Here is a 13,795-nt window from a genome sequence, read left to right as displayed (position 1 = left end):
CCTTTACACTCATCAATAATATTTTTATCAATAATGCTAGTTTTCCCATTATTGCTAGTTCGGATTGACACAAAGCGACTCGTAGGGGTGGGAATGGGTCGGGTCAGTTGCATATCGGCCAAACAACCGACCCGATCCAACAAGGCCGATAATGCAATTTTGACAACCAACAACCGACCCACCTATTATAGGTCGGTTGCGAGTCGGTTGCCGATAAGGCCGATATGACCGATATGGCCGATATAGGTGGGTCGGTTGAAATTATTAGACCAATATTTAATCAATTTCAAAACCAACATCCGAACCAACTTTGATGGGTCGGTTGGTATTATCGACCCGACTTGGTGGGTTGGTTGTTGGTAGAATTATCGGCTGACCGATAATGGGTCGGTTGGCCGATAATGGCCGGTAAAACCGACCCATTCCCACCCCTAGCGACTCGTGTGGGCCCCAACAAGGTCATACCTCAACATAAATAAGTTGAGGTATACCTCAACAGAAGGAGCCTATATATATATATATACATTAGCATCTCCATACTCGCTCCCGATATATACGAGAGTGCGAAGTCTTTAATTATATTGCTCAAATACCGATATTTTGGTAAGCATAATTTGTTTAATAGGTTTTTCCTATTTTTATTCTCAAATCACAAATACAAACAAATCTAGTTGTTCAACCTAAATGAAAGACTAAAAAAAAAAAAAATTGAATGTGAGATATTAAAGGTAAATTAATTAAGGAGAGAGAATTAAGGAAAAATTAATTAAAGAGAGAGATGCAGCAAACCAATTTTCATGGGTGGAAAAGTAAATTTAGGAAATAGATAACTGACCATTGGATTTAAGCCGAAACGATCTCAGCCATTCGGACTCAGAGATAAATTTTAGGATTAAAAAATCGTTCTGTTTTATTATATAGATATGCACATCATTCGATATTAATGTACCGAATATTAATAAGAGGAGGAAATTACAGATTTGGTCAACTTATTTTATACCTAGTTCAATTTTGGTTCACGATCTTTTTAAATTATGTTTTGGTCCACTAATTATTCCACTTGTTTAATAAAGGTCCAGATTTGTTTTCTCAAATTTGTCATACCTTTTACCTTATCAAATCTCAGCCAAATTCAACAAACATGTACTTGTTTTAAAGCTATTCATCTTCTCTTTACAACCATATAATGATCATTCAAGTCGGAGTTCTAAAACTCAAGATAATGAGCCCCAAAGTAGGGTATTCGAAACCACCAATTTTTCCTAAAATTTTTTCAGATTTTTCAAACTTCACCAAACTTCAATTCTCTTTGATTTTAATACTCCAAATTTGTTCCTATAACTAAGAAATGATGAAATATAACTTATAATTCAATTATAATTAAAGAAAACACAACAAAAAAGATTTAAAATCATAACTTAAAAAAAATTGTGGACTAAAATTGAACTAAGTATAAAATAAATGGACCAAATTTATAATTTTCTCTAAGAGACAATATTTATGATTTAGTAATTATGAATATATCTAGTCAAATGACTAAGATCAAAATCAAATCTTTTAGTAAAATTAGATCTTATTAAGAAATGAGTATATATCCAATCAATGTCATAAGCCTTATAAGGTGAGAGAGAGCTAGCACAAGAGGGGAAACGACTGGTCAAATATATGTTATTATAGAATATATGATTCTATCCAATCCCTGTGGGACAAAAGAGGTAATACGTACGGCTGTTTCAATCAATAGTCAATGACTCAATGTCTTCTCTCAACAAATTAACCCATTAAATACGTTGAAGCAGCATAATTGAAGGATAGCATATTGAAAAGGTACCATATTGAAGACAACATTATCAATTGGTGAAAGATACCAATACCATATTGAAGGTGATCGAAAAGATTGAAAAGGATTACTGAAGTATGTATTCACCCCTTGAGTCTGACATTAAGGTTTTGATTTTAGCGATAATTAAGCATGCATATTTTCCAACATAATCTAAAATGCAAAAGTGTATGAAACGAAACTGACTAGGACTTAAGTGGGTACTTAAAACCAACTGTATTTGAAAATTTTATCTACAAAATTATATAATAGTTGATGTACTAACTCTATTTTCTAAACTTACGTGGTATTATTTCTCAAAAAAAAAAAAAAGAACCAACGTACCTTACGTGGTATTGATTTATTTGATAAACTTTTCTTCTTTCTTAGTTTTTTATTTTTCTTTTTAAACTAGGTTTGATGTGAATATCACACGTAAGTTGAGAAATCTTCAAGTTGTAATTAAACTAGATTCAATGTGAGGCACTAACTGGTAATTAATTGGGTTTTTTTGTGTTTTTTTTTTAAAGCCAAATCATGGCTCCTCAAGGACAAAATGTCAAAAAGTCTAAGTTTATTCAAACTTTCATTCATGGGTTAATCTGACTCTGATACATGAAGGAGTTGCACTAACCCAAAAAAATTAACTGACACTTAATTAGTGAAAAAACTCAACATCTTATAAAACATTATGCAATGCTTTATTTATCCAATGTAAGATTGTCTTAATAGTTTTAGGCTAAATATGGACGGGTCATAATCATTGACAATGCCTAACATTAATTTGTAACCTCGATCATAATAGGCTCAAAGAGAGACTTCCACATAAGATAATTCTCTCCTTTCAGTCGCATGATAGGCACCATACTAGTGTACTACCTCTATTTAATTTAGAAAATATTAGGGGGATCATGTACTTGTACCACATTTGTGGTACCACATGATGTGACTTCTTAGCCACCATTGATCTCTTCCCCTCTCTCCCTCTTTTTTTTTTTTTTTTAGATTAGAAAGTTACATCATATGGTACAATGACATGGTCCCCTTAGCATTACTCATTTAATTTATATATGATAGTCCAGGCAGGCAGTAGAGCCTTGAGTTGAACAGCTGGATCTCCCATTTTCCTACAAAAGAAAAGTGTCTGTGATTGGCTAGAAAATAGAAAGAAATGTACGTGAATCAAATAATGTTTTATCCATAAAAAAAAAAAATTCTCATCATAAATGGGATTGGTTTGGAAAGTTGAGCATCATATTTAGTATCCAACTGCCCGTAACTATTCTTCATCAGTAGTAATTTTCCAGCTATGTGTAAGCCTTGACGTGTTGAGGCATAAGCCTTTCGTGCATCAAACTATTATAATAGAAAAAAAAAAATATTATATATAATATATAATAGTTAAAAAAAATAGCATTAATAGTCATTCAAGCATAATATATAATCAACATAAACATATCAAATTCAACAAGATCATCCAACTAAAATAAGAATCCTAACAAGAACATCCACAAAACATACAAAATATATACAATATATAGTTATTGAGATATATCCTAGAAACTTTTTAAGTTCTTAATAAGAGAGTAATTAAAGGTTGGTATCATGAAAGGGCAATACTTGGGTCTATAATCAACACACTCTTTGAACCACACGAATCTGCTGATAAACATAGAATTTGAAATGCTTACAGAAAACATAGTACAGATCATGAGATCATGACATTCATATACTTAATTAATTAGTGATGGCAAATTCATATGGCCAAACTAATTTTAAGAAAGATACTTCTCTGTCCAACAATTAACATTCTTTTCTGCCCACTAATTCAGCATGCCCAAATTAATCAAGAAGGACTAAATAAAAACATTATGGTATCATTTCTATATAAGAAATTTTCCCAAAGTAAAGCCTAGAACATGGATGAAAAAAAAAAAAAAAAAAAAACCTCCAAGCCCGGGTTGACCCAAAATCTTCTCTCCAAGTACTTCTATGCAGCCGAAATCAAAGGGCTGCCTTCTTAGACCATCCCCAAATCGTTGGCAGATCCAATGTCCAGGTATAATTCCATTCATTTTTTATGCAGACTTGTGCATTTTCTTAATTACGTATAAAATGCAAAACTTTGGTCCTATCTCATGAGATCGAAAAAGGTGTATTGATAAACAGAAGAGGCATCTCGATCTTCAGCCATGCATATGGTAGCCACCTTTTTCATTGACATTATTGTTTATTCACTTACTGATAAAATCTACATATTAGCAAAAGGGTGTTATAATTAAAGTAATAATATGTCTTTATCATCTATTTCTTTTGTATGAATCCAGGGGAGCACATCTTTTGTCTCAGTTGTATACATCTTTTATATGTATCAGTTTTGTCTTGCATTGTCTCATTTGGAAGTCTCTTAGAGAACTTACTGTATTGGCCACATGCCACACATCATTGTTGCCTTTATCTTTTGCTAATGCTTCTTTAAACTCCAATGCTGGCAGGCTGAGGATGACTTGGGTTTACCAGCTGTCCCTCGGGCAACGTACACTTCGTGATTAGGGATTCATTGTCTGTATCCTGTGCATCAGTGCATGGGGGAGCAAGCCCTTAGTAAATATATTGTGCAGAAGTGAATCTTTATTTTATTTAGTGTTGAAAGTCATTGATTGTGATTGGCTATTATCGTTGAGATAATCACACATGTTTCAGTAATACTTTTCCCCTCGTATCTTTTTCCTTTTTTCCCTTTATTTCTAGAAGGCATGGGTTTGCATGGTGGATACCAATTTCGGCCGGCAGTTGGTATTGGTGTTGGGATTAGGTGCTTAATTTTGGATACAATTAGTGTTACGTACCATACATGCAATATGTGGTTTAATATTATAGGTGGTCAAATGTTTACATCATCTTGTCTAATATTAGAATGTAGCTGGTTTTAGTGGTGGGATTGTGTGTCTATGTTGAGAACTGTAAATTTCGAACATAAAAGGAGTGCTGGATTCAGGCAATGCATTAGTTGAATAAAGGAGAGTTGCCGAAATGTAGCCTTGTGTATGCCATTATTTCATACTTTTCTGGTTTGGCTTTTGAATATAGCCTCAGAAAATTTTGCTCAGGTTGTGCATTAGCAACCAATAGGTATGGCTTATGGTGATAAAGGCCCTTCACAATGATCTGGAAAAGCAGTCACTGGACTTGTGACCTAGTGCCGCACTTGGGATACACAAGCCCTCTGAAAACTATAGGAATTTGCCCCAGCGAGACCAGCCGAGGTGGTGCGGAAATGGAGAAAATTGTTGGGATTAGGCGAGTCATGGGTTTGTTCTACTAAAAAAACCAAATTCCTCTTGTATACGATACGAGAATTTAAACCACAGAGGAAAGAATTGGTACATCTCAAGTCACCTGGGATCTAGTGATGATAACAACCAATTGTTAGATTTCGTTCAATTAAAGAAATGTCTTGTAAATGAGCATTAGAATCCAAAATCATAATGTAAGGTTCTGAAGTTTTACCAAAAACATGCATGGCTGAGAACCAGGATAAACATGTGATTAATCCCAAATCTCAACCTCCACTTTTCTCATTCAGCTGAAAGCCTACATGCCACAAATTGATATACCTTAAATACGTGACGCATAATTTGTAACTTTCATTTGCACCCTCCACATCAAAATTTGAACACACCTAATCATCCAATCAAGAAAAGTGGGATTAACTATAGTAATGCTCATGCATTCCGAGTTAATGACCATGTACTATAACACCAGAACAAAGTAAGGCTTGTCATTCTCTTCGGCTGGTCATCAAGATAGCAGCAATAAATCAATAATAACCAAACCATTCAAGGGAGATTACTTTTGGAATGGAGCTGTCCCATGAGGGCAATTTGTGAGCATACTTAAAACTTCTAACAAATTAGAAAAAAATATCACCAGATCAATAACTAATTAATGCAAACTGCCTTATGATAAAAAAATTTCATTGAGTGGTCAAGTGCATCCCCTAATAGTATTTGAATAGGCACAAAAATATAGGTCACGGTGATGCCGATTCTTCATATATTAAACATTAGTTCATAGAAGACCAAGTCCAATAGCAAATTTACATGAGACCAACTAAGGAGACTACCAACGAACCAGCAAATGGTGCTGCATTTGCTGGACTTCCTCTAGCAATAATGCATTTGAAGAAAAGAGCCGCCTCTTTCAAGGCACAGCAACACCGAAAATCATAAGGTACCGTTTTACTGTTTTTTTGGGATTCAATAAACAGTATTCTTTTGGTTTCAATTAAGAGTAAGTTTTCCTAGATCTAAAATCTGCATAGCATCAATTCTAGCTGCCTCAGTGGTGGGACTTGAACCAAAATATGCTTCGATCTTATTATTTCGGGGATTTGTTAAGGCCATCTTCAATCTCTTGATTTCCTTCTTCAGAGACTGATACTGACCTGCAGCAAAATCAGTGGATAGTTAAGAAAGAAACAATAAACATGCCAAAAGAGGATGGAGAAAGCACTCGTCATCTATTTTGGCCACGATTTATGAGAGTCCAATGATGATCAAAGCAACCTTAAGTTTGATGCTTATTGTCATCTTATGAGAAGTACTAGAGGGAACCCCAAATTTACAAGGACCCAAGGAACTTCAAATGACCCAAAACAATAGAATTCATATTTTTATCACCCCACTTTCCATAAAGATAAATATTCAGTTAAATCAAGTTCTCAATGATACTGATATGAGTACTAAATTAATGATTTATCACTTCTAAAATTTCTTAGACTGCTTTGGTCATCATCAAAACCACTCAATTCTGTTTATTTTTCTACTTGTTCTGCATATAGATGTGATCTCATCATTTCCTAGGAGAATGTTCCACCTAAACAACCATGCAATGCTCAGAATTCAAATTTCTTAATGATGATAAACCTTCAGTTACCACTTCTCTCACCCATTACTCTACTTTATGGAAGTGCTGACAAATACCAGAAAAGTTATGTACCCAACGGGTGTTACTTGAATAATTTGTGGAGAAAAAAAAAAACGTTCAAATAATGCAGGTAGCGCAAGTGCTTCATATGGGTTAATGGAAAAATAAGACATGAAGTAACTATTTTGCCTCAAAAGAAAAAACAATCATCAAAAAACTGTTGTGAAGGAACTATCCCCAAGTTATGAGAAAACCCGAAAGTATCAGCAGAAAGATTTATAAACTCACCATCCATGATCACTTTTTCCTGTTGCAGTCTCGCCATCTGCTGCTTTAATTTGTTATTTTCCATGGACAAAGCAACACTCTGCCGATGCAAAGAAGCAACTCTAATAGACAACTCTGACTCCAAAGTCTGTGATGAGACAAGATTTTCAATCAGCTTCAATGTTTAAAGTTGACTTAAATAGAAAATACAGTATTAGAAACCTAGCCAGCATGATGATTGAGCAAAAGTAAAACAGAATCAACATAAGGGATTGAGGATTGAAGCTATCAGACACTTGTGTTGCCATAATGCACGGAAACAATGACTTTGCAGACATGATATCGTGTAAACTTGATATACATTGTTGGCCCACTCCCTAACTTAAGCTTTCAAAGTCTAGTGGTTGTATAATATGGTATCACAGCCTTGTTTGCAGGATGTCATGAGTTCAAAACTTCCAATCCTCATTCCCCACTTCTTGTTGGTTTGTAAGGTATAGGGTGGAGTTGCACCTACATATGTCTCTCTCTCTATCTGCATTTCTTTGTCTCTCCATGTGCAGGAAGGAGTTGCATGTGAGACTGTGTAAGCTTGATATCCATTGTTGGCTTATACCCTAATAGCTAGAAGTTATTGGGGTCTAGTGGTTGTCTAGCAATCAATTCTAAGTATGGGCCCCAACACTGATTGTCTCAATCCTCAAATCTTCAAACCAAGGCAAGGCAAGGCAAGGCCAGGCCACTAGACATATATATATTATATATATTTCTAGTGACCTGTGTTTAGAACAATATATACCATTTTTACTTATTACATCATAGACCACTAAACATACACATAAACAAAGGAAGACTAGTTAAAATAGAAGGCAGAAATTCCAGAGGCCGACCCAAACTTACAGAGGATGAAGTAATACAAACAGACCTTTGAAAACTTAGATTCAGTAGCTCAGTATATAAGAATAAAGGAAAGATGAAAATTAATGTAATATGCAAAGGATAGAAGCAAGGATGATAATGATAATACAATCAGAGACCAGCATTACCAGCCAAAATGAAAAAAAAAAAAAAAGGTTCAGCTGGTCTACATTTTCAGCAAAATAAAAACGTCCGGACAACCTATGTAGTTGTTACAAGTTTAATGCAGGGCATGGATAGAGGTTACACGCAAATGTGTTGAGCCACAAGAAATTTCAGAGCATCATGGTAACACATGTTATATTGTACTGCTCAGTAAGTAAGAAGAAAAGAAGGACATGGATACAACCCTTTGCATGCTACTGCAGTAACGGTAAGTCCCACCACAAAACCATCTCATTCCATCTACAAAAAGATTTACCTGCAAAACATCAACAGTTCTTTCTAGTTCAGCAATGTACTGGAGCTTCCGAATCCTTGAACGTTGTCCAGGATGCCTGCAAAAAGCCATCAATGACTTACCCAAACATTCATATATTGAGCTTGAATTCACAAAGGAGACACATATAGATATGTATAAATATGCTGTATTTAAATGTCGGAGCTTTTGCATTAGTCATGTAGAGATTATCAAAATGTTAAATAACAGAAAGTATGTGTCTTATTGCGCATACAGGTGCATGAACTGAATAAATATGGGCAATGATGGTTGGCAGACTTTCACGCCTTAATATCAATTGAGGCCAGACCAATGATGAAATTATTGGTGTCAATGGAATTGGGGCATTCTGGATTTACGCAAATATGGATATAGGTAACTGTGAGAAAAAATTTAAATGAAATTTTAGAAAATGTTAAATCAGTCATCTTTACAGATTAAAAAAAAAAATTCATAAAGTACTGTCTGTGATAAGTATATGATATGTAACAGGAAAATAATGTCCGTCGATGACAAGTATGAAATTAAAAGTTGAACTATAATGGATAATTTCTGCATTACTTCATTGATCATTTAACAATTGTACATTTCTCATTTTGTTACACTAATACCAGAAAAAGATCCTAGGGGATTCAAAATTAGAAGAGAGTCCATCTAGATCCATACAATTCTTATGCCAAGTCATGTCACTTGAATAGCTTGAAATGCATGTGTAAACATGCACACATGTCTCTCTATCCCTTCCTATTGTCTTCCCATGAATGAGATTAAGTTTGTATACACCCAAATCTTCAATGCATACACTTTTCGAACATACGAAACTCCATAAGTCATCTAGGGGGGTGATAATCAAATAGATCAACCATATTGATCATGAGCATAAGGAGTGCGTACGACATTCAGTTCCTATGCTCATGGAGTCAAAATCGATGGCCATGGATTCTTCATCACATGGACTGCTTGCTTGGTCATTACAATTTCGTCTCCTTGTGTACTGCCTCCCAATAGGAGCAAGGTCTACACCTACTCCTTTGCTCCCAGGGTCTTCAACTTGGGTGCCATGTGTATACCCACCCTTGCCAATAAATGGGATCAACAGTCGCTCCTTACGATCCTTGTTCACCCTCTCTATCATCTCTTCTGTCATTCTGAAGGGCTGGCATGAGCATTTCTCCTAACAGTAGGTGCATCTGATACATCATGTGTTGAATCATGAAGATGAAGTCCTCACATTTCCCTCACAAATGCTGAATCACTACATCCACTTCGAACTTCTTAAACATGACTCAATTAACATCAATTCCCAACTCTTTGGCATGAGCTACTACTTGTGGGTCAGGATTTCCCTATACATCATCCAAGTGCGTTTGCCTAACCCATTAATATAGTGGATCAAAATCCTCCTCATTGGATTCTGCCACAATGTCAATAAGATCAAGGTAGTTAATTCTCCACAACCCTATTTTGTTCGGACTCTATGTCTTGTAACCTAAGCTTCATATTACAATAGAATAGAACAAGCTTTTTTAGCCTAGTATACAATTCCTTTTTTTTCTTTTACAATACTGCCAACGTTCTAGACGTTGGAGCACTATTCCCATAAATGAACCACCATTCAACTGCCAATATAGACCATTTAATAATTTATAACTTCAAGTATTACTTTCCCCTAGGAATGAATTTATAGTTACAATAAACACCAACCTGGTACCCCTATAGTTCGTGATCGACTGGCCAGGGGTTCACTAATTCTCCAAACCAGTTTGCAAGTTACCTTGCCAACCATCTTTTGCATAGTTGGATAATTTGTCAAATTATTTTCAAAACTTACAGAACATATGTGAAAGTTTGTCAGTAGAACCTCTACTTTTAATTATAAGTGCAAAAATCCAAATCACAACAGATTATGGATAACCAAAAAAAAAAATCAATTTCAACATAGCATCAACCAGAGGTCAAAGGCCCAGGAATTATAATATCAGACCTAACTACAAGGAAGTTGTCTATCATTTATCTTCAATTTCTACCTTATAATTAAAGGAACACTGGAGCAGACACATTTCTAAGATTAAACAAACGCAAGACATCAACCAGGGTCAATAGCTATTTTTAGAAGATAAAATAAGTTATGAACACAAGTAGAGGTGATGATCAGCACCACTATATTATGGATATAAGCAAAAGCAATACTCTTCCTAAAGCAGATTGTGCATCTGCGATGACAAATTAATCAAATGCAATATGGCAAAGCACCCACTCATCACGAGTTCATAAACCACATGCCTAAAAAGTGATGCTGAAGAAAAATGGTTATGAATTCGGTGAGGGGATAGAAAGAGCAGTGATGTTACACGAATCAATAGAGAATCAAGTTAACAAATAAAAAAGTGAAAATTGAGATTCTAACCTTTTCACAGCCTTGGTCTCTTCGTTGAGCTCGCCAATCGAACAAAAACCATCTCCTTTCAAATTAGTGTGAGTGATTCCAGAAATGCAAAGTGTCCCATCCATGTATTCTATAGGCTCATGAGAAACATATTCTGATAATGCTGAAACTATGGCATTCTCTGTAAATGATAAATTGCCTCTTCGCCGAGGGGAATTGGGACCATATAAACTAGCTGATTCCAATCCACGACAAGTTCCATTATCAACTGAAAGTTCATCATTTTGGGGACTCAGACACGACAATGAGTCTGCAATGCCATCTAAAAGGGTAACTGGGTCACTCACAGATCGACGAAGAACAATCCCTTTGGAAGCGGATTCTGGCTCATTTAACAAGTTATCAAGCCATGCTGGCTGCTCCTCTATGACGGATTGGGAGGAGGACCTATGGTGTCGGGGGTATGATTCATTGATGTGCTGGGGCAGGGAGCTGGGTTCATGAATTGGGCCAGAATTAGGTTTCTTTTGAATTGGACAGCGAGGAGGAAGGTGAGGTTGCCTTGTTGTCATGGTGAAACACCACAGGGTGGGTTTTTTTTTCTTTTTTGGACCTTTTCACAGTATTCCAGTAACTAAGCTTCTTTCTCCTTCTTGTATGACTAAAAGGAGCAAACACATTGCCCACCCAAGATTAATGCCATGTTTCTGCCAAATAACCCACCTTACCGGAAGTAACTTGTACAATAAGAATAAGAACTAAGAAAACTTGAAATGGAAAATCAGCAAAAAAGAAAATCAAATTCCTTCACGAAGGGGAACAAAAGACAGTTGCTTTATATATTTTAAACTTCAGAAACAAAATTTTAGAAAATAAATTCTGAATCTTTTCTTTCAGCATTACATGATGCGTACACATAAGTCCCCCAAAAGCTTACTATTCTTAAAAGAAGAAATATATAAAGAAAGTTCTGCAAAACCTTCATTACATTCAAAAGGGTAATTATTTTTTAAAATCTTCAACACCCAAAACTTAATTAAACGCATTTTGGTTTTCCTTCTTTTTACTTGCACCATCATCAAAACCTTGACATATAATCAAAACTGAGATTTTAATTTCTGTTTCACTTTCTTAGTAACCAAACAGAAGGTTGGTAATTTAAGGATGTAAGGAATACCGAACATAACTTCTGTCAAAGGTTCAAGATCCCAAGAGTCTAATTGGTAATTTAATTTATAATACTAGACCACAAGACTAAAAAATCTACATTCAGCATTCTGCAATAACAAAAGAATCAAACTTTGAAAGAAAACAAACAATGCAACACTGACACAAACCGTAAGAACCAAAATTTTACCAGGAAAAAAAAATGAAAGTAAATATATAGATAATAAATAAAATAGACCTTCAAAATTTATGGAAAAAAAAAATAAAAGGCATGATATTGCATTCAAATTACTCCAAATGAAAAAACCCATATCTAAAATTTCCGAACAGATAAAATAGTTCATAAAGATTTTGTTAAATAGCCAACAACTCCAAGGAAACTCAGGCTTACCTTAAGCTTTAGCCCTTTGTTTCTTCTGTAGCAATTGAAAATGGGTTCAACGTGCGCTTCTCAAATTAAAGGAAATAAATAGTGGAGTTTTTATTACTGTCAGTGTCAGTCGCCACACACTCCACACTCCACTCGGCCACTCCCACTTGCTGGATTACAGCAGGATCGAAGCATCCCTATAGTGGGGTCGGTGTTTGGTCATGTCAGCTTTCACTTTTGTTAATTATTTAATACTAATACGAAATTCAAGATGAAAGATGGACCGGCATTTGTTATAAATCTATCTTGAACCCAAAGTTAAGAATAACAAGTTGTTCACAAGAGAAAAAATGGAGAGATGAAAGAGCACAACAGAGATTTAGAAGAATTCGTGTCTTATTCCTTGTCAATTTGTCATTACATAAACTATATATAGGCTTAGGGTTTACTTGGGTACTACTCCAAAGTTTTATAATTTTACAAAAGAAAGGACTTGAATAAATATAAATTACATGGTAACCTGAAATATATAAATAAATTATTCTAAAGTCTATTTTATAATTCTTAATGATAATTAAATCCACATAAAAAGTTGGAATGATAAATAGGTCCACTTTGTACAAATAAAGTCAACCTTATGTTTTTTTTCATGGAAATCTTTTTTTTTAAACAAGACAAATTGTCATTGTCTTAACAGTGGCAATTAATAGTGTTTTTTATAATTCAAATATTTACTACCGCGTTACTACCGCATAGTAGTAATTTGTGAGCGCACAGTGGTAATTGGACAGAGAAAAATCACAAAATTCAGGCCCAATTCAACACATATACTTCAATTGGATTTAAAGAGGACCGAAATTGAATAAGAAAACACAACCTAGCCACCAGCCGCGGCAGAGCCCGTGGTGGCCGTGGGTTCCGGATTGAGTTTTTCATTTTGAGCAACAATTAGATCTAATTAAGCATATAGACAAATAGAGTAGTGAGAGAGGATCAAAATCCATACCTCACTCGACGAATTTCATCGTCGAAGCTATCGAAAACTGGCCGGGAAAGCCGCCAACTTTGGAGCTTCGATTCACCGTCGCAGGTGGTTGGATGGGGAATCTAAACATACTTGAGTGACCAGCTCGTCGAGGGGAGTCAATGACGGAGGAGGGTTGATTGGGCTTGGGTCTGGGTTGCGGGTTCTAGCCGGTTTATAGGGAAGAGAGAGACGCCAAGAGGAAGAGGGAAGGAGAAGGAGAGAGAGGAGATGAGAGGAAATTAAAGTGGACCGAGCTAGGATTTTAGTCTATCAGGTAGGCTGGGTAATCAGGGCTATTTTTTAAATGGACTTTAAAAAAAACCATAAATATATATTTGTAGACAACCATATTATTTATATTATTTATAATACTCCCTTTTATTACATATCTATGTCTCATTAAAAACATTGTTGGCAAAAATCCCATAGGAAAAGTTAGCTACAAAAAAAAAGTACAATATTCACACATTTCT

General features: G+C 35.2%; 1 protein-coding gene across 2 annotated transcripts; it reads right to left on the bottom strand.

The window, feature by feature from the left end:
- Positions 1-5,846: 5,846 nt before the first annotated feature.
- Positions 5,847-12,343, bottom strand: LOC147291358 (bZIP protein). 2 transcript variants are annotated; one of them, XM_086236982.1, is made up of 5 exons: positions 12,317-12,343; positions 10,780-11,481; positions 8,355-8,430; positions 7,037-7,163; positions 5,847-6,266 (listed from the first exon to the last, which is right to left on the bottom strand). In XM_086236982.1, the coding sequence occupies exons 2-5, from the start codon at positions 11,328-11,330 to the stop codon at positions 6,103-6,105; spliced, it is 918 nt and encodes a 305-aa protein (XP_086093108.1). In that variant the 5' UTR covers positions 11,331-11,481; positions 12,317-12,343; the 3' UTR covers positions 5,847-6,102. The 2 variants fall into 2 exon arrangements, with proteins under 2 accessions (XP_086093108.1, XP_086093107.1); XM_086236981.1 differs by lacking the exon at positions 12,317-12,343 and having other exon boundaries at positions 10,780-12,307.
- Between the last annotated feature and the right edge of the window lie 1,452 nt (positions 12,344-13,795).

Source organism: Dryas octopetala, chromosome 3 (assembly GCF_963921425.1).
Source record: "Dryas octopetala chromosome 3, drDryOcto1.1, whole genome shotgun sequence".
Classification (NCBI taxonomy): Eukaryota; Viridiplantae; Streptophyta; class Magnoliopsida; order Rosales; family Rosaceae; genus Dryas; species Dryas octopetala.
Note: the sequence above shows the minus strand (reverse complement) of the source record. Positions and strands in the feature narration are given on the sequence as shown.

Coding starts and splice junctions, on each gene's coding strand:
- LOC147291358 (XM_086236982.1), bottom strand. CDS start 11,330: ATGACAACAAGGCAACCTCACCTTCCTCCTCGCTGTCCAATTCAAAAG. Junction 7,164..8,354: donor GAACTGTTGATGTTTTGCAG/GTAAATCTTTTT, acceptor GTCTCATCACAG/ACTTTGGAGTCAGAGTTGTC. Junction 6,267..7,036: donor GGAAAAAGTGATCATGGATG/GTGAGTTTATAA, acceptor ATTTTGCTGCAG/GTCAGTATCAGTCTCTGAAG.